The sequence below is a fragment of the Erpetoichthys calabaricus genome, chromosome 9 (assembly GCF_900747795.2).
Source record: "Erpetoichthys calabaricus chromosome 9, fErpCal1.3, whole genome shotgun sequence".
NCBI lineage: Eukaryota > Metazoa > Chordata > Cladistia > Polypteriformes > Polypteridae > Erpetoichthys > Erpetoichthys calabaricus.
In genome coordinates, this window is record NC_041402.2 from 38,800,086 (window position 1) to 38,819,230 (window position 19,145).

Here is a 19,145-nt window from a genome sequence, read left to right on the forward strand (position 1 = left end):
GAACTGTACTATTCATGGCTATTGGAATGCTCTCTGTCATCCCAGAGATGCCTCCTTATAGACTCCTGGTAGCTTTCTCCAAGAGAACCCTCGTTCTTCTCCTGTGAAAGGCAGCATACAGTTTTGTATGCTGATCTCTCTAGTAAGGAGCTGCTGACGAGCTATTAAAATAAGTGGATGCCATGACCCAGGATGTTAGGAAGTACTCCTTATATTTAATGTATTTAAGACAGTAAAGATGATAATTCTCAGAAGCCCTTAATTTAGTTAAAGATCAGTGAGTGCTGAAGTGTATTCCATTAGCATCATTACTGAAAAAAATTAAGTCATTTTTATTGTGATTTGTATGTCACTTTAAAGTAAGTGAACTTAAATACTTCCAAAACTTGTGATTTGTTTCTGACAGTGAAATTATTTCCAAAAATGTGCCATTTTGGTATATTCATCCTAAATTGTGATCACATAATGTTGAGTTGCTGAGGAGATGAGATGCATTTCCTTCACAATCTCAGTAAGAACACACAAAGCACTCAAGACCCCTGCTGATGTGTTTTTGTCACTGTCCGCATGACCACAGTGGAAACGGAGACTACCCTGCCATTTTGAAGAGTTTGTGCACCTTTACAAGGACTTGGAAGTTAAATGGAGGACTATGTACAAATAATGTTGCCGATAACTGCATCAACCTGGGGATGAAACACCAACAGTATGAGCTATCATTCCATCATGCAAATATGCAGCTTTACAGCCAGTCATAAGGTATCTTATAAAAACAACATGCTCACCTAAGTTGCATATGAATTTCAGTTAGTGCAGCTACATCAAGCAGTCCTAAGGACTGAGAGCTACCCAAAGAACAATGTAAAGAATAAGAGTACATTGGCATTTGGGAACAGTAAGCACTGCAGTTGGGGCAGTGATGCAGACTAAATCTTCTGGACAACATACACAAGTAAGGAAGTAGGAAGTAAAAATGTTAGTTTTGAATACACAATGGGAGGTCTGAATATCGAGAGTACAACTTATTAGAAAGATTTAGGAGTCATAGTGGACTCAACACTATCAACTGCCAGACATTGTTCAGAAGCAATTAAGAAGGCAAACAGAATGTTAGGTTATATAGCACGATGTGTAGAATACAAGTATAAGGAGGTTATGCTCAAGTTTCATAATGTACAGGTGAGGTCTCACCTGGAGTACTGTGTGCAGATTTGCTTCCCAGATTACAAAACGGACATTGCAGCACCAGAAAAGGTTTAGGTACAGGGGATAAATTTGAAGAAAGTTTAAAAGAGCTGACCTTTTTCCGTTTAAGCAAAAGAAGATTAAGAGGTGACGTGATTGTTGGAAACTTGTTAAGGGTAAATTTCACACAAGAATTTGGAAGTTTTTCTTTACACAGAGAATAGTATCAAGTAGAGTGGTACACAGTAAGACTTTAGAAACTTTCAAAACTAGGCTTGATGTTTTTTTAGAGAATGAAGTGGACAGCACTGGAAAGCTTTGTTGGGCTGAATGGCCTGTTCTCGTCTAGATTGTTCTAATGTAAGAAAGATAATTTTTACTATCCTTCCTTAGCTGCAAAGCTGGAGATTAAGAAATGATTTCAGCTCAGGAGTAACACAGTTTTAGCCTGTGTATTCAAATATTTGATAATGACTTGCTTAATTTAAATTTTTCCTTGATTGTGAAATGGTAAGGAATGTTATTTTTCAGAATACTTCCCAGAAAGTGTTCCATGTTATCTTCTCCAGTTTGGAGTTCCAACTCTATAGGTATTTTCTTCAGTACAAGCATACAAATGATGTAAACATTGTAAATTAGCAATAGTGTCCCCAAACCTGCTTAATCAAATTAAGGGCCACATGGCTGTCCTGTTAGCATTATAATATCCTGCTTACCATATGAGCAAATAGTCCTATTTGAATGAAACCATTTAAATTGCATTAATAATTATCATATAATATACACAATCATATATATATATATATATATATATATATATATATATATATATATATATATATATATATATATATATATATATATATATATATATATATATTCTTATATATAAATGATTTTGTGTGTGTATATTGTGTATATTATACACACACTATTATCTTGGTGTTCTCACCACTTTAAAATATGGAGCTCATTTGCATAGCTTATACAATGCAATGAAATTCAGTTCCTCTTGTATATATTACATGTACATGCCCAGTTGAAACTGGGTGATTAAAACTGATCAAGATGTATTGTATAACCCTTTCTTCTTTCCAGTGCCTGTTTTTACTGGAGGGGAAATTCAATTCTACATCTGTGGGTATACTGTGGATAATAGGTAGTATTCTATAGCGTATCTAGTTTTTTAATATTACTAATGAATAGCCTATTATGAAATGTTGAGAATTTCTTTATTTACTTTTCAGTGTGCAATTAACTTTTATTTAAGGTATTTATTTTAGCCACTTTCTATAATGGAAATCTGTACTATTTTAAACTGTTGTCATAAAGGTTAGAAGTGTTAAGTTAAGCTGAATTTGTTTTAGTTTAAAGAGTTAAAGGAGAGGAAACACAGATTGTGTGCTCCTATAGAATATATGGAAGGATGAGCTCTAGGCAGGTCTTATTCACTTCAGAGTATTAGTAAAAGCAATTTTATATTTCTGTATAATATATATCTATTTTATATTTAAGCCAACATAAGGTTGTATTGGTCTAAAATTTTGCCCCATCAGCACTGAGCGATACACAATCTCCATTCTATTGCAGGCACACTTAGCCTCACAAGTAACAGTTTTATTCACTTGCATAGCACAATTTTCACTGAAACCACAATAAAGATCACAAATGGAAATAGACTTTTTCTTAAACAAGCATTTAAAATAATAGTTGTGTAGAAGGCAGGAACAGATAACCATTTAATTTAGTTTGTATGTACAGTATGTCTCTGTGCAAATAGGTAAATTCCATTTATACATCCAGTGAACATGTAAACTCAGCACAAACAACTGCACTATTTAAATGCAGCAGTAAAGAAATGTGCTTTTCAGTAAAAAGTCTGAATAGTTTAATTCAATAATTGGAAAAAGATTGTTATGAAACTTTGGTGAGATTCAAACACAGGTCTTCTGGTTGTGGTTCAAATGATTAACTAGAAAACTACCCACAGCTATTCTTGCGCAGTTTCTTAAGTCACATTCATGTTTCTATTGCTCTCAATTGTCTTACCATACCCTGCCTGCCTCCATGATCCCCTCCTCACCCCCTTATCTTTTGTGAGAATCTATTTATCCAATGCGAGAGTCTCCACCTGCCTTTTTGAACCATCCATAGCTTGTAATTTGTAATGGGAATGTTTCGGGGGTTTGTGGGATGCAAAGTTCACCATAACTGTGCAACATTTCAGTGTTACTCACCCATCCACCCCTTCCTATATTCATTTTGGTATGCTAGCTACTGCAGTACAGTTTGTACCCATGGCCTCTTGGGTGTTGATACTGTGATATTGCTTTCAAATTAACATATGCATGCTCATTCACATATGGGGCAATGATCTCTCCATGCTTGCTGATTTGCATGAATGCAGATTGCTTTAATATTACCTCATGTGGAGTTGTTGGGAAATGTGTAAATCTGTGTATTACGTTATGCGTTGTATGGACATTTTAAAGTTTTGTGCAAAGTTTGAGAAATGCTAGGTTTTGAAATATACAAATCAAAAGCTGCATTTTACACTTATGATTACACTTTCATTCCAGCTTACAGTGCATGGCTTCTCTGAGTAGATGGAGCAATGACGTAACTTATAAAATTTGTGAGGAATGTTATTCCATCTCTGTCAAACTGATAACTTTTCATGAGTTTATTGATGTCCAGTGTTTCCAAAACAGTTAGCCTTTCTTAAAATGTCCATGCCAATCTCTTCTGGTAGCCCCTAGCAACTTAGGACAGTTCACAAGTGCCACTAAACCCCTGTGAATTTAGGAACAGTTTCCCAATTTAGGATGGGAATGGCATCAGAATAAGACCAAAATTGAGTCTTGGAGCTGGAAGGCAATAACACTAATCAATATCATTTGTTTCTTTTCAACTGTACACCTTGGAATATTCAGAGCCTTACTGAAACTGAACTCAGTTTCTTCACTTTTGTTAAGTCAATGTTGGTTTTATGCTTTTATCGTTTTATCTTCATCCTATTTATTTTCCAAACCCACTATTTTCATTTCAGGCTTCTGTGCCAGTAGAGCCCTGCATAGAAAACTCATCCATAATTCCGCATACTCACATTCACTCATACTGCCCATCAACCTACCACAATGTGCATGTCTTTGGAGGTGTGGGAAAAAACATGAGTACCTGGTAAAGTATTATTTGTCACAGAGGAATTGTAAAAGGTCTAAGCAGGTGGAAGCCAGGCTGGAATAGGTTCTTTGAGCTATAAGACTGTAATACTAATTACTAATTCAGTGCTCCCATCCTGTCCTTTTAATTCTTTTTTAATTATTATAAGTAAATCTATTTCTCTTCATAAATATTTATACTGTACAGTAAACTAAATAATTATTTTGAAAATTGTAAAATTTATTAGTAAAAAATATACTCTGCTTCTTCTAAATACCATTTATTCTGGTTTATAACAGTATGTTCATTTTTTTAACAATTTTACACATTACACTTGTGTTCAATTTGCTAATGATTAAGGATGTCATAAACAATATAGCCTTCAGCCAAACTTGGATACGAGTTTCTAGTTAATGTTTTTGCTTTATGTGATTGCAAAATTTAATTTGACTGTGTTGGAGTCATCAAAACATGATTTGTGTTATGGGTACTGATCACACTATGCTCATATTTACAGGAGGAGTTGGACATTCGTCCTAAGGTGTCGTCCCTTCTCAGCCGACTGGTCAGTTATACCAGCTTTACACAGGGAGCCAAGGAACATGAGGAGTCAGAGAGTGCGGAGGGCTCCAAGAAAAAGGTTACAAAGGTATATTGTTCACTTTGTTGTCTTAATTTTTTCTGTTTTTCAGCAAATTAACTCATTTTACCTTTGTTACATGAAAGTTACAGGATGTAATTATCAAAGGTTTTGGTAGGTCCAACAACTCCTTGTAGAATTTAGACTCTTCGGGTGCTTATGCCAGGGTCATGTTCATGGGTTTTTCACTCATCATTTTACACAATTATAGTTTCCAAACAACAAACTCATTTGTATAAACTTGGGAAATTCTATAGGTCTCTGGATTTCAGAATGTCTAAATAATAGTATTGTCTTCACCTATTTTCTGCCCCTAACTTAATGACTACATCTCCAGTGATACTTCTGTAAATCTACTTAGGTTTGCTGGTGACACCACACAGCTGTTAAAATAATTTTGTATTTAAAGGAGATCTCCCAACACACATTATAAATTGCATTACTGTGAGTAGGATGAAAACTATTCTTTTCATTTCCAAACACAATTGTCACTCACATCTTCTCCAAAGCTAAATACATCTCTTATTTTAAAAAAACTTAACAGCAAATGTATTCCTTAGTTCAAAAAGTTTATTGTTTACTTTTCACCCTGTTGGTGCTGGTGTTATTTTGCAAGTCAGTCATTATTTTTCATGAATGTAGTTCTTCAGAATGCCTTATGGGTTACGAATATATTTTGGATGTATGTGTTAACTACGTTGTTTATTTTGTTGCATAAAATATTGCATAGCAATAAACATTTATTGAGCAAATAATTTATGACTGAGAAATATAAATGTAGAGAAATTAAGAACATTTTTTACAAAGTAGGCATTAACACAGTGCTAAACAATTTATTTATTGTTTTCAAGCATTTCTGGAAACATAATTCAACCACATTTGTACATAATCACCATTGATTTTGCTTTGGACAGAGTGTGATTTATATTATTTGCAGAACATTCCTTTTTACAAGAGATCCACTAGGTCATGGTCAGAGCCCTCCAGTAATGCCATGCCACGCCATATGTTTCATAAGTAAATTTTGTGTTGATGGTTGAAAAGAACTTGGCAATGTACTCTTAATTGCAAGCTATAGTTTAATATTCCCCACTACACTGGAACCTGAGACCAGTATGGAAAACACAAATCTGTCTTTACAATTAGTGTTTTGCAGATTTTAAGTGTACAGGCTTTTTATCTACAAAGCTACCAGCAAATGAAAATTTGACCTTGGAAATGGTAATCAATGTTTGTGATCAATAAGTTTTATTTTTTTTCAAATCATGGTAGTGGTTGACATTCATTGAACCATGACAACATATGGTATGCTGCACATTGTTTGTTTGTTATGTAACATTTTAAAAAAGCCTACACTTGGAGTTACGCCTCGAGGGAAAGAATTGTATTTTTGTACACTGCAGCACTTAAAACTGTAAAAAAATGTAGCAGCAGAATGTTGTGATAACAGGATTTACTGTTGATTGTTTGCTGAAATGCTGGTAAAGGCTCTATTTCTGCAGTCTCATATTTGTTAATTACTCAGCTTCCTTACCAAGCAATATTGCTTGTGAACAATGTTTAAAGGAATAATTTAGAAGCAAAATAAAAAGATACAAGGTGCATGTTGACAGACCAGCATAAACCTGCTATAGTAAAACAAAACATGCAACCATGTTGGAATTCTGTTATTTAGAGCTTCTCCTAAAAATATGCTATTAGGACAAAGGAATATTCAAAATTATTGAATACCCCCCAACATATAGAGAATGTATAAGACCATTGCAAATTCACTAAAATGCTCCCTAAAGCACAGTAAAACACCTTATTTAAGGAAGTAAGTGGCATATAGAACAGGTCATCCACACTGAGGCCAAGTATCTGCACAGAAAGGGCAGCAAAAGGGCCCTAAAATAACTCAACACAAATTGCATTCTTTCCTAGTAGAGCTGTGAGAATCTTCTTATGACAAAAATTGCCTAGGTGCTTAACATATAAGGGTTCCATGGGAAAATGTCATTGTTGGAAAAAAAATGTTGACATTGATTCTCTAGTCAAGTTTTATTAAATATGTAAGAGATTTTGAGACTAAGTAGTTGGCAGTTTTATAGTGAATGAGACTACAATTAATATTTTGGCCGGAAAGCTATGTACTTGGTTTGTGTTAATATCAACATCGTTTTTCCATGGAGCATTGAGATGGCATAATCTGTTTCAGGCAATAGATGACTTTTAAGAATACAAGGTAGTCGTGCCCGTCAAGGACGGGCTGCAGGTGACTGTTATCAGTGTTGCAGGGTAAAAGTCATTAAGTGCAAAATTATTTGTACCATGATTAAATTTAGTAATAAAATGTTTTTTGTGCCACACGACGAATCGGGATTCGAACCCTGGTGGACAGTAGGTGGTGTTAAGTCCTAACTTTGTTCCGGCATCCGGGATCGAACCACCGACCAAGGGTAGTGTGCACTCTACCACCTGAGCTGTATGGATCTTAGTTCCAAGGCAATAATAAACATAATGAAAGTTGTTTCTAGTTTAAGTCATGTATGAAAGTGTTACATGCCATAAAATGAACGACTTATCTTTATCAAAATAAAATTATGAATCATTAACACAATCAATGCATACTTAACGAATACGTAAACTATGTTTATTCAAGTATTTAGAGCACGACAAAGTTGATTGCTGGAAGCAGCTCTTGCAGAGGCTCTTCGACGTGCGTCAGTGTTTCTTCGAAGTTGAGCTTGAATTTCAGACGCATTTGCTCGACTTTCTCGAGTTCGAATGTGATGTTGTTGACGCCTTGAATTTGCATCTTCCTCGTTTTCATGAAGTCTATTTTCTCGTAGTCTTTGTCGCTGTTGCTCTCTTCTTTCGACAATTTCACCTTCAGTTGCATTTAAACGATTCTCTCGTTGTCGTAAACGTTCTTGTTCTCTTCTCTCAACAATTTCAACTTGAGTTGAGTTTGACCGACTTTCTTCTTGTCGTTGCCGTTCATGTTCACGTCTTTCAGCAACTTCAATTTCAGTGGCAGTAGAACGTTTTTGTTGCAATCGCAGACGCTCAATTTCGTGAACCAATTGTGTTTGTTCTTCCGTGCGGTTGCTTCTGTAAGCTGCAACTCGTTGGCGTTCATTTTGTCTCTGCTGCGAGATTTGAACACTCTTTGCTGCTTGTCGTACTGCACGTCGCTGTTTATTCCACAGTTTTTGTTCTTCAGTAAAAATTGTTTTTGGTTTCTTCGTTTTTGGCAATTCATGAAGTGTAGTTTGAGCACTTGAAATATCCAAAATCTCATTTCTTTTTGCATTTAGTCTTCTTCAGTCGAGTGACTTCCTTCAGCTTGTCTTTTAATCTGATTGGTCACTCGCTTCCCAGTGCTTCGTTTTTTATTTTGTTGTTGAGGCAAATGTGCAATATTCAAATTGTTTATGGTCTTTTCTTGGGTTTCTTCGTCATTAAAATGCAAGCTTGTTTCTTTTTTAGTTGGTTGGTCCAAATTTTCAAAATTCGTAGAATATCAGCCAATCAAAACACTGATGTAAACGTACCAACCAACCAACTAACCAACAGACAGACATGCTGAAATATATATATAGATAAGGCAAAATATGAAGAGTAAATTATAATGAAATTCTTGAGAAAAATATAGTAATTAAGTCAGGAAGCTAGGTGCCATGCAGAAGATTAATCATCCTTCAAGAAAATAACGTAAATCATGTTACAGTGGCACAGTGGCATGGCTTACAAAAAAAAGGTGATATTTTGGAGTTGCCAATCAAAACCTAGCCCTCAATCTAGTCAAGGAAAGGTAGTTGTTTAAAAATCTTTTATTTGCCAACTGAGTTCATCTAACTTTAGGAACATGTTCATGGATGGAATTTCTGTTAACGCTGCATGTAAACTGCATTTCTGTTAAGAAATTATTTTAGATAATGTACAGTCATTTTTTTTGTTTTAATGCAAAATTTCTATAAAACACATTTCCACACTGTCACACAGTAAAAAATGTGAAGAAGCCCTAGGATGGAAGTTAATATTTTTTAAAGCTGTTTTATAGCTTAAGAGTTTTCTTTTATTTTGATTTGTTGTTACCTTGTTTTGTACCAAATAGAAATTTTTCAATGTTTATATTAATTATATTCAAAACATAAGAGTATTTTTTTTTAGTTTTCAAGGTCACTAGTTTGTTGTTCTTTGACACTGGCCTTAATCCATCTCATGTTAATTTGAAAATAATGCAAACAAAACACAGAGTTAATAATTGTTCACAGGTACTGTATTTTTAAGTCTTAGTCTTATTGTCTTCTGTCTTTCATCATATAAATGCTAGTAATACATTCCTAATATAATATTGTGCTTTACAGATTTACACCACTTGCTTAAATGCATTTCCATTCATTGCATTAGCTGTTTCTTTTGAAATAATATTTCATTTGTATTCGTGTTTACTATGAAAAGTGCACTGTAAAACAGTTTTATCGATTTGCTCTGGTTTCATCATAGATTATTAGCTGGCTGCTTTATACAAGAAGACCTACAATTTTGCCAGTCATAAGCAGCTGATAATTAATATTACCTTTATATGAGATTATGCAAAATGAACTGGTACAATAAGCATTGATAACAAAAGTAATATAAAGAAAGTTCTTTGCATTTGTCACAGTTAATGAAGCTGTCAATTTAAATCATTTTAGTCCTTAAATGTTCTTAACAAATAGTGTTCTTAGTTTCTTAACTTTTGTAATATTCTTTGTGTATTGTTTGTTACCCTATAAGTCATAAAAATGTAATTCAATTTTAAACATTTAAACATTTTACTTAATAGTTTTTTAGCCAGGTGAAAAACTGTCTCACATGTATTCTAACAGTTCAAACAATGTGTTGATAGAAACAAATTGGTGTCTACTTAAATATCTGAATTTGTTCCATTTTTAGTCTCCAAGAATGGGCACTTTGATGGGAGTCTACTTGCCTTGTCTGCAGAATATTTTTGGGGTCATTCTTTTCCTGCGTCTAACGTGGATTGTTGGAACTGCCGGCATTATGCAAGCATTCCTGATTGTCTTGATGTGCTGCTGCTGTGTAAGTTTATGCCAGACTAATTCATAATTCCTTAAATTACACAGATTTAACTCTTAAAAAGCCTTGCTCATTTTTCTGTCCCTATTTTCATTTCAGCAACATTTTACTTATGTATGTGGTATTATATATTTCTTAGAAAACAGTAGTATCCAGATTTCATAAATAATGCAATGCATGAATACTTTTAATTCCAACAGCTGTTCCCTATGTAAAGGTTCAGCAGGCAATAAGGTGCATGTGGTACAGTGAAATGCCGTATAATAGATGGCTACCATGTAAACAACTGTTTAATTGATACTTTTAGAGCAGATTAAACACTTAAGTAATAAAATACTAATGTATCAGGAACAATTAATTACACATAAGAAAATGAGTTAATAATTACCAGCTGGAGAGTAAAAATATAATTGCATTTAGATAAGACTAAACCTCGTATTGTACTGTGAAATCTAAACCCGAGTAAATGCATTCTTATTTAAAGCTGGTCTTGTTTTTTTTAGTTAATTTCCTAAGTGTATTATATGATTGTTTATAGTAGATTGCTGCTTTTACACAGTCAGCTTTCTTATTGCTTTAGTGACACACTGCTAAAGGTCTCAAAATATACAGCTATTGTACAATTATTTGTGTATAGTACATTGCTTACATATCTGTTATTTTTATAACTGGAACACATGTAAATGACGGAGGTGATTGTAATGATAGTTTTTAAATTACTGTTCCTTAATCACTTAGGGCAACCACAAAAGACTGTTCACTTTATATCTTAAAAACTATAATTACATTGTCAACATTAAATTCAGAAAAAAACATTACGCTTTTATTTTAGTTTATGCAAAGTCAGGATAATACTTTTAACTGTGTATACTTGAATTTAGTTTTGTATTTTTCTTGAAAAGTTAATTTTAGGCAAGAAAGTTTTTACTATAGACTTTCTGAAATAGAAATATAATCACCAAATGATACCAAAATAGTAATCACAATCACATTCTAAGCCTAAAAGTACCTTTGCAATATTTTTTGCATTTTTATCACCTTGTCTGCCTTCTTATGCTTTCATTTCAAAATCACTTTGTAGGTGTGCTCTGAAATTAACTGGCACTGCATTCATGACTTTTTCTTGCTTTGCACCATATGCTGCTGGGGTTAGTTTACATGACTAAAGTTCAATAAATACATGAAAAATAAAACTGTCATCTATATTATCCAACAACAAATAACATTCAAGGTTATTTTGCTATCTGTAAAAACTGTTGTGTTATACACTTAATAAAGTGATGTTTATTCAGTAGAAAATTATCATTTATTTGTTTAGTTAAGTTGTTGTTACATATACCATTACGAAGAACAAGCCTAAAACAGAGTAAAAGGAAACATTTTCTAGTCTCATTATAAGATCTGTTTTAACTACAGTATACAGTGGCATGCAAAAGTTTGGGCAGCTTTTGTTAAAATGTCTGTTAATGTGAAACGTTAAGTGACCAAAAGATGAACTGATCACCAAAAGGCATAAAGTTAAAGATGACACTTTTTAAATATTTTAAGCAAGATTAAATTTTTATTTCCATCTTTCACAGATACAAAATACCAAAAAAAAATAAAAAGGGCCTGAAGGAAAAGTTTCGGCACCCAGCATGGTCAGTACTTAGTAAGACCCACTTTGGCAAGTATCATAGCTTGTGAACGCTTTTTGTAGCCAGCTAAGAGTCTTTCAGTTCTTACTTTGGGTATTTTTGCCCATTCATCCTTGCAAAAGACTTCTAATTCTGCAGGATTCTTGGGCTGTCTTGCATGAACTACTCTTTTGAGATCCATCCACAGATTTTCAGCGACGCTTAATTCGGGTGGAATGTGATGGCCATAGCAAAATCATCAGCTTGCATCTCTTGTGGTATTCCATTATAGATTTTAAGGTGTGTTTTGGATCATTACCTTGTTGTAGGACCAATCCCCTTTTTAACTTCAACTTTTATACAGATGGTGTGATGTTTGCTTCCAGAATTTGCTGGTATTTATTTGAATGCATTCCTTGGGTGTGGGTTGAATTTTGCTTTGATTTGTTAAATTAGTCTTGACTGTAGAATGTTATTTGTTTCTAATTAAAAATCAATAAAAATAAAAAAATCTGTGGTGGGCTGGCACCTTGCCCGGGGTTTGTTTCCTGCCTTGCGCCCTGTGGTGGCTGGGATTGGCTCCAGCAAACCCCCGTGACCCTGTAGTTAGGATATAGCGGGTTGGATAATGAATGGATGGATGGAGGATGGATAAAAATAAAAAATAAATAAATATCTTCCCTCCACCAATGACCTGTTCCCTGTGCCACTCGCTGCAACACAAGCCCAAAGTTTGATCAATCTCCCCCACATGCTAAATAGTTGGAGAGGTGTTCTTTTCCTGGAATTTGGTACCCTTTTTTCTCCAAACATACCTTTGTACACTGTGGCCAAAAAGTTCTGTTTTGACTTCATCAGTCCACACGACTTGTTTCCAAAATGCACCAGGCTTGTTTACATGTTCATTTGCAAACTTCAGGAGCTGAATTCACTGCATCATCCACTCCAGAGTCTGCTAAATCTTCTCGAAGGTCTTTTACAGTCACACAGGGGTTTTTATTTGCCTTTCTTGTATTCCAATGAGCATTTCTTTCAGAAAGTTTTCTTGGTCATTTAGGCCTCAACCTGACCCTCCACCGTTCCTGTTAACTGATATTTCCTAATAAAATTAAGAACTGATGAAACAGCTGCCTGAAAATGCTTTGCTATCTTCTTGTAGCCTTCCCCTGGCTTGTGAGCATCCATTATTTTATTTTTCAGAGTGTTAGGCAGCTACTTAGAGCAGATCATGGCAGCTAATTGTTGAAACAAGTATTTGAGTAGTCAGAGAATTTATACAAGTTGGACATTTGCATCACCTGAGATTTCCTAATGATGACTGTGAACAAGACATAACCCTAATGAACTAATGAAGGTTTGAGAACTTGGTCAAAGTTATCAGAGACCTCAAATATCTTGAGGTGCCCAAACCTTTGCATGGTGCTCCTTTCCCTTTTTCACTATAGAATTGTACTGAACAAAAACAATGCACTAAATCTTACAAAAAATACTGAAAAATGTGTCATCTTTATCTTTATTCCTTTTGGTGATCAGTTCATCTTCTGCTCACGTAGCTATTCACAGTAACAGACATCTTAAGCAAATGTGCCCAAACTTTTGCATGACACTGAAATTTTTCATTCATCAATAATTTAATACATTAATTGGATTTTCTTAGTGTCATTACACCATACTACAACATGGTGGAACAACTCTATTAAAATTAACTCTTTTTTTCTATTTTGAATGCATACTTTTCTAATGTATTTGTGTTTTCTATCCTTTTTATTAATAACATCTGTGTACAGTAAGCCTTTTGTATTGAATTGTTCCTTCTCTGTGGATTCTTAAAAGTGCCTAGGTGTTTGGATTCCTGGCTTAGTCTGTGATCACTTAAACAACACACAGAGATTATCTTGGAAGACTACTATGAAGAAAATATATAAATTACTTGGTTCATTTTTTAAACCAGCTTACTCGAATCATCTGTTTTAGGGGGCCAGAGTCTATCATCAGACACAAGGCAGGAACTAACCCTTAATAGGGAGCGATTCCTTCACTGAACCCACTCATCTCTCACACTTTATAATCAGTAATACATCCAATGTGTATGTAGGAGAAATCTAGAGTACATGTAGAAATTCTTTATAGGGAAAAATGTTTAAACCCCACAAAGACATTGTCTGTTGTCAATTTTAACCACAAATTCAAGTAATATCCAACAAAATACAGAGGTTGGAAAAGAAAATCTCTTATACTTTTATTAAACTGAAATATTTATTACATTTATAGTTGCTGAAGAAACATTATCCAAAAAAAATTGTTTGTAAATATGTAAAGAACTATCTAATGATTTTTTTTTTTGTTAAAAGCACCTAGTGTGAACAGGAATGACCATAAATATTTGACATTTTTGCTTGGCTAATTTCTCCTGAGTATGTTTAACATTTGTGAGAATTATTATAAAGCATTTCGAGTGCATGTTATTTTTGTTTTTTTTTTCTGTAAAGAAAGAATTGTATGCCTGCAAGTATTGATGAATCAAAATCCTGCAGACATTATAGCTGTTATAGTAGATAAACAGTTTGCAGACTTAATCATATGCTGCCTCTTGTGTGAAACTACATCTGTAATTAATAAAAAAAAGTCTTCATTAATCTTGAGACTTTTTTCAGTATATGAAGAAAATGAACCTAGTGTGCAAATCACAGCAGGCAAGCAGAATCCTAACACAGAAATTAGTCCTGAATAGAACGCCAGTCCACTGCTCTTAATAATATCTCATTAAGGAAAAAAATAATCTGCCTAATTTAAATAGTCAAAAACACAGAGATTTGAACTGTGCTCACCACTTTCCCACTCCATTTGAATTTATTCATCTGTCCGTTACTTTTTGTGAGTCTGCTTATTCTGTTAGAGTTTCACGGGGCACCAGAACTTTCTGTATTTTCTGAATTCTGATTTGAGCCTTTAAATAAGCTTATTTTCAACAATACAAATAAACCAGATGCTAAATTTCCCTTTGTGGTTGTTCAGTCTGCTAAGTCAACCAGCGGTCAGGACAGTAAATTTTACTTTTTAACAACAATGTCAAAAAAGGTGTTGGTAAAGAAGGAGCCATTCCAGAAAAAAATAATCTTTTTATGAATTTGTTGCTACTTTTTCTTTTTCTTGCTTTATTTTTAGACATTGTTGACGGCCATATCAATGAGTGCAGTTGCCACCAATGGTGTTGTTCCAGGTAAATTACTTAGTAAAAGTAGATTAACCTGAACAATCTTGTTTACCTTGCCAGTGTAATGTTTCAAAGCCCTTCTCAGCAGTGTTATGCACACAGAAGGCAGGACAATTTTACCAATTCAGTATATTTACATTCTCAGTAGTCATTGTTTTGCAGATTATATTAAATACATAAAGTAGATAGTACACAGTAAAAAATGTGATATATTCCATAGTGTGAACTGCAACTTTTTTTAAATTGCTTATTCTTTTGTTTTTTTAAACAGGCGGGATGTGTTTGTTGTAATTAATGTATTTACTTTATAAACTTTATAGGTATCCTTGCCAATGTACATCTGAACAAGTGTATTTAATTCTAGTGAGGTCTATAGTTGAGGTGTACTAGGCAAACAAACTAAAGATAATTCGTATGGTAGATAAACCTAAAACATTTTCTTTTTATGCCACCTTCTAAGCCTAACAAATCTAAGCCTAACTAAAAATAACAATATATTTAAACTAATTTCTTTATTATTCAGTGTTATTATTGTATATTTTGGTAGATACCTTTATCAGTAGCTGCTTTATCAGTATTCACTGCAGTTGTTAACCTTTTTTTAAATACATTTGGATATAAAAAGGTAGTTTTGATGAAACAGGATATTAAATACAGGGACAGAACCAAATGGACCATATCAAATCTCCAGTCCTTTCCCCACACTACACAACACACCAACCAAGTCTACCTACTTGAAAATAATAAAACTTGCAAAATATTAAAGAGGGCGTATGTTTTTGAAATAAGTCAGTGCATTTTTTGCAAATTTATAACCCCAATTCCATAAAAGTTGGGATGCTGTGTAAAATGTAAATAAAAACAGGAATGCAATGATTTGCAAATCTCATAAACCCATATTTATTCACAATAGAACATAGAAAATATCTCGGTTGTTGAAAGTGAGAAATTTTACTATTTTGTGAAAATTTTTTGCTGATATTGAATTTAATGGCAGCAACATGTCTGAAAAAAGATCAAAAGGCTGGAAAAGTAAGTGGGCATAATAAAGAGAGTCTCTCATAAATTAAGATATACAGAGGTTCACCAATCTGCAAAAAAACTGCATGTAAAAATTGTGGAATAATTTCAGAATAATGTTCCTCAATGTAAAATTGCAAAGACTTTGAATATCTCATATCTTCAGTACATAATATCATCAAAGATTCCAATAATCTGGAGAAATCTCTGTGCGCAATGGGTGAAAATTGATATTGGATGCCCGCGATCTACAGGCCCTCATGCTGCACTGCATTAAAAGCAGGCCTGATTCTGTCATGAAAATCACTGCATGGGAGCAGGAACACTTCCAGAAATCATTGTCTGTGAACACAGTTGGCCTTGTGATCCACAAATGCATATTAAAGCTTTATTATGCAAAGAAGAAACCATATGTGGTCATAATCCAAAAATGCCACCATCTTCTCTGGGCCAAAGTTCATTTAAAATGCACTGAGACAAAGTGGAAAACCGTTCTGTGGCCATATGAATCAAAATTTGAAATTCTTTATGGATAACATGGATGCCACGTCCTCTGGACGAAAGAGGAGAAGGACCATCCAGCTTGTTATAAGCACTCAGTTCAAAAGCCTGCATCCCTGATGTTATGTTGGTGCATTAGTGTCCATGGAATTAGCAGCTTGCACATCTAGAAAGGCACCTGTCAATGCTGAAAGGTATATTCAGGTTTTAGAGCAACATTTGATCCCATCCAGATCAATATTTCAGTAAGACAATGCTAAAGCGCATACTTTATCAATTACAACAGTTTGGCTTTGTAGTAGATGAGTTCCTGTGCTGAACTGGCCGGCCCGCAGTCTTGACCATTCACCCAATTGAAAACATTGGACACATCATGAAATGAAAAATATGACAAAGAAGACCCAGGACTGTTCTGCAGCTAGATTCTTGTATCAGACAAGAATGGGACAACACTCCTCTCCCAAATGTCCAGCAAATGGTCTTTTCTGGTCTCAGACATTTATGGACTGTTGGGATGCTACACAGTGTTCAACATGGCCCTGTCCCAACTTTTTTGAGACGTGTTGCTGCAATCAAACTCAAAATTACCTACAGTGCATCCGGAAAGTATTCACAGCGCATCACTTTTTCCACATTTTGTGATGTTACAGCCTTATTCCAAAATGGATTAAATTTATTTTTTTCCCTCAGAATTCTACACACAACACCCCATAATGACAATGTGAAAAAAGTTTACTTGAGATTTTTGCAAATTTATTAAAAATAAAAAAATTGAGAAATCGCATGTACATAAGTATTCACAGCCTTTGCTGTGAAGCTCAAAATTGAGCTCCGGTGCATCCTGTTTCCCCTGATCATCCTTGAGATGTTTCTGCAGCTTAATTGGAGTCCACCTGTGGTAAATTCAGTTGGTTGGACATGATTTGAAAAGGCACACACCTGTCTATATAAGGTCCAACAGTTGACAGTTCATGTCAGAGCACAAACCAAGCATGAAGTCAAAGGAATTGTCTGTAGACCACCTAGACAGGATTGTCTCGAGGCACAAATCTGGGGAAGGTTACAGAAACATTTCTGCTGCTTTGAAGGTCCCAATGAGCACAGTGGCCTCCATCATCCATAAGTGGAAGAAGTTCGAAACCAACAAGACTCTTCCTAGAGTTGGCCAGCCATCTAAACTGAGCGATCGGGGGAGAAGGGCCTTAGTCAGGGAGGTGACAAGAACCCGATGGTCACTCTATCAGAGCTCCAGAGGTCCTCTGTGGACAGAGGAGAACCTTCCAGAAGGACAACCATCTCTGCAGCAATCCACCAATCAGGCCTGCATGGTAGAGTGGCCAGACGGAAGCCACTCCTTAGTAAAAGGCACACGGCAGCCCGCCTGGAGTTTGCCAAAAGGCACCTGAAGGACTCTCAGACCATGAGAAAGAAAATTCTCTGGTCTGATGAGACAAAGATTGAACTCTTTGGTGTGAATGCGAGGCGTCACATTTGGGGGAAACCTGGCACCATCCCTACAGTGAAGCATGGTGGTGGCAGCATCATGCTGTGGGGATGTTTTTCAGTGGCAGGATCTGGCAGACTAGTCAGGATAAAGGGAAAGATGACTGCAGCAATGTACAGAGACATCCTGGATGAAAACCTGCTCCAGAGCGCTCTTGACCTCAGACTGGGGCGACGGTTCATCTTTCAACAGGACAACGACCCTAAGCACACAGCCAAGATATCAAAGGAGTGGCTTCAGGACAACTCTGTGAATGTCATTGAGTGGCCCAGCCAGAGCCCAGACTTGAATCCGATTGAACATCTCTGGAGAGATCTTAAAATGGCTGTGCACCGACGCTTCTCATCCAACCTGATGGAGCTTGAGAGGTGCTGCAAAGAGGAATGGGCGAAACTGGCCAAGGATAGGTGTGCCAAGCTTGTGGCATCATTTTCAAACAGACTTGAGGCTGTAATTGCTGCCAAAGGTGCATTGACAAAATATTGAGCAAAGGCTTTTTATTATTTTTAATAAATTTGCAAAAACCTCAGGTAAACTTTTTTCACGTTGTCATTATGGGGTGTTGTGTGTAGAATTCTGAGGAAAAAAATGAATTTAATCCATTTTGGAATAAGGCTTTAACATAACAAAATGTGGAAAAAGTGATGCGCTGTGAATACTTTCCGGATGCACTGTATTCTTTTCTTCAAATGGTACATTTTCTCAGTTTCAACATTTGATATGTTTTCTATGTTCTGTTGTGAATAAAGTATGGGTTTCTGAGATTTGCAAGTCATTGCATTCTGTTTTTATTTACATTTTACTCACCGTCTCAACTTTTTTGGAATTGGGGTTGTAAGTAAATCTCAACTGGCTTTTAGTTTCTAAGCTTCCCTTGCTATAAGAACAATTTCTAGCATGTCTTATCAAAGTCAGGTTGAATGTTTCTCTGTGACTGAATTACAATTGTCTGTTTCCTGTATATAGCTGGAGGCTCCTATTTCATGATCTCCAGGTCTCTTGGTCCTGAGTTTGGTGGTGCTGTAGGACTCTGTTTTTACTTGGGAACAACATTTGCTGCAGCTATGTACATTTTAGGAGCCATAGAAATTCTACTGGTAAGTTTAAAAACATTTTTGAAATGATAGACTTACCTGCCTGTTTTGACATTGTTTAACCAGGAAAACAACTTCAGGAGAGTGAGTTAGTACAGCAAAAAAAAAAAACATACATGACCAGGCTGCCTTGATTGAGTGT

The 19,145-nt window shown here is 35.2% G+C and overlaps 1 protein-coding gene across 4 annotated transcripts in view; it reads left to right on the forward strand.

The window, feature by feature from the left end:
* The window catches only part of slc12a4 (solute carrier family 12 member 4), a 148,795-nt gene that overhangs the window by 86,407 nt on the left and 43,243 nt on the right, over window positions 1–19,145 (forward strand). For all 4 annotated transcript variants that reach the window (XM_051932150.1, XM_051932149.1, XM_028809320.2 and 1 more), the window contains 4 exons: window positions 4,865–4,996; window positions 9,911–10,057; window positions 14,836–14,890; window positions 18,876–19,006. In XM_051932150.1, the coding sequence (XP_051788110.1) occupies window positions 4,865–4,996; window positions 9,911–10,057; window positions 14,836–14,890; window positions 18,876–19,006 (465 nt within the window). The remainder of the gene's footprint in view (window positions 1–4,864; window positions 4,997–9,910; window positions 10,058–14,835; window positions 14,891–18,875; window positions 19,007–19,145) is intronic.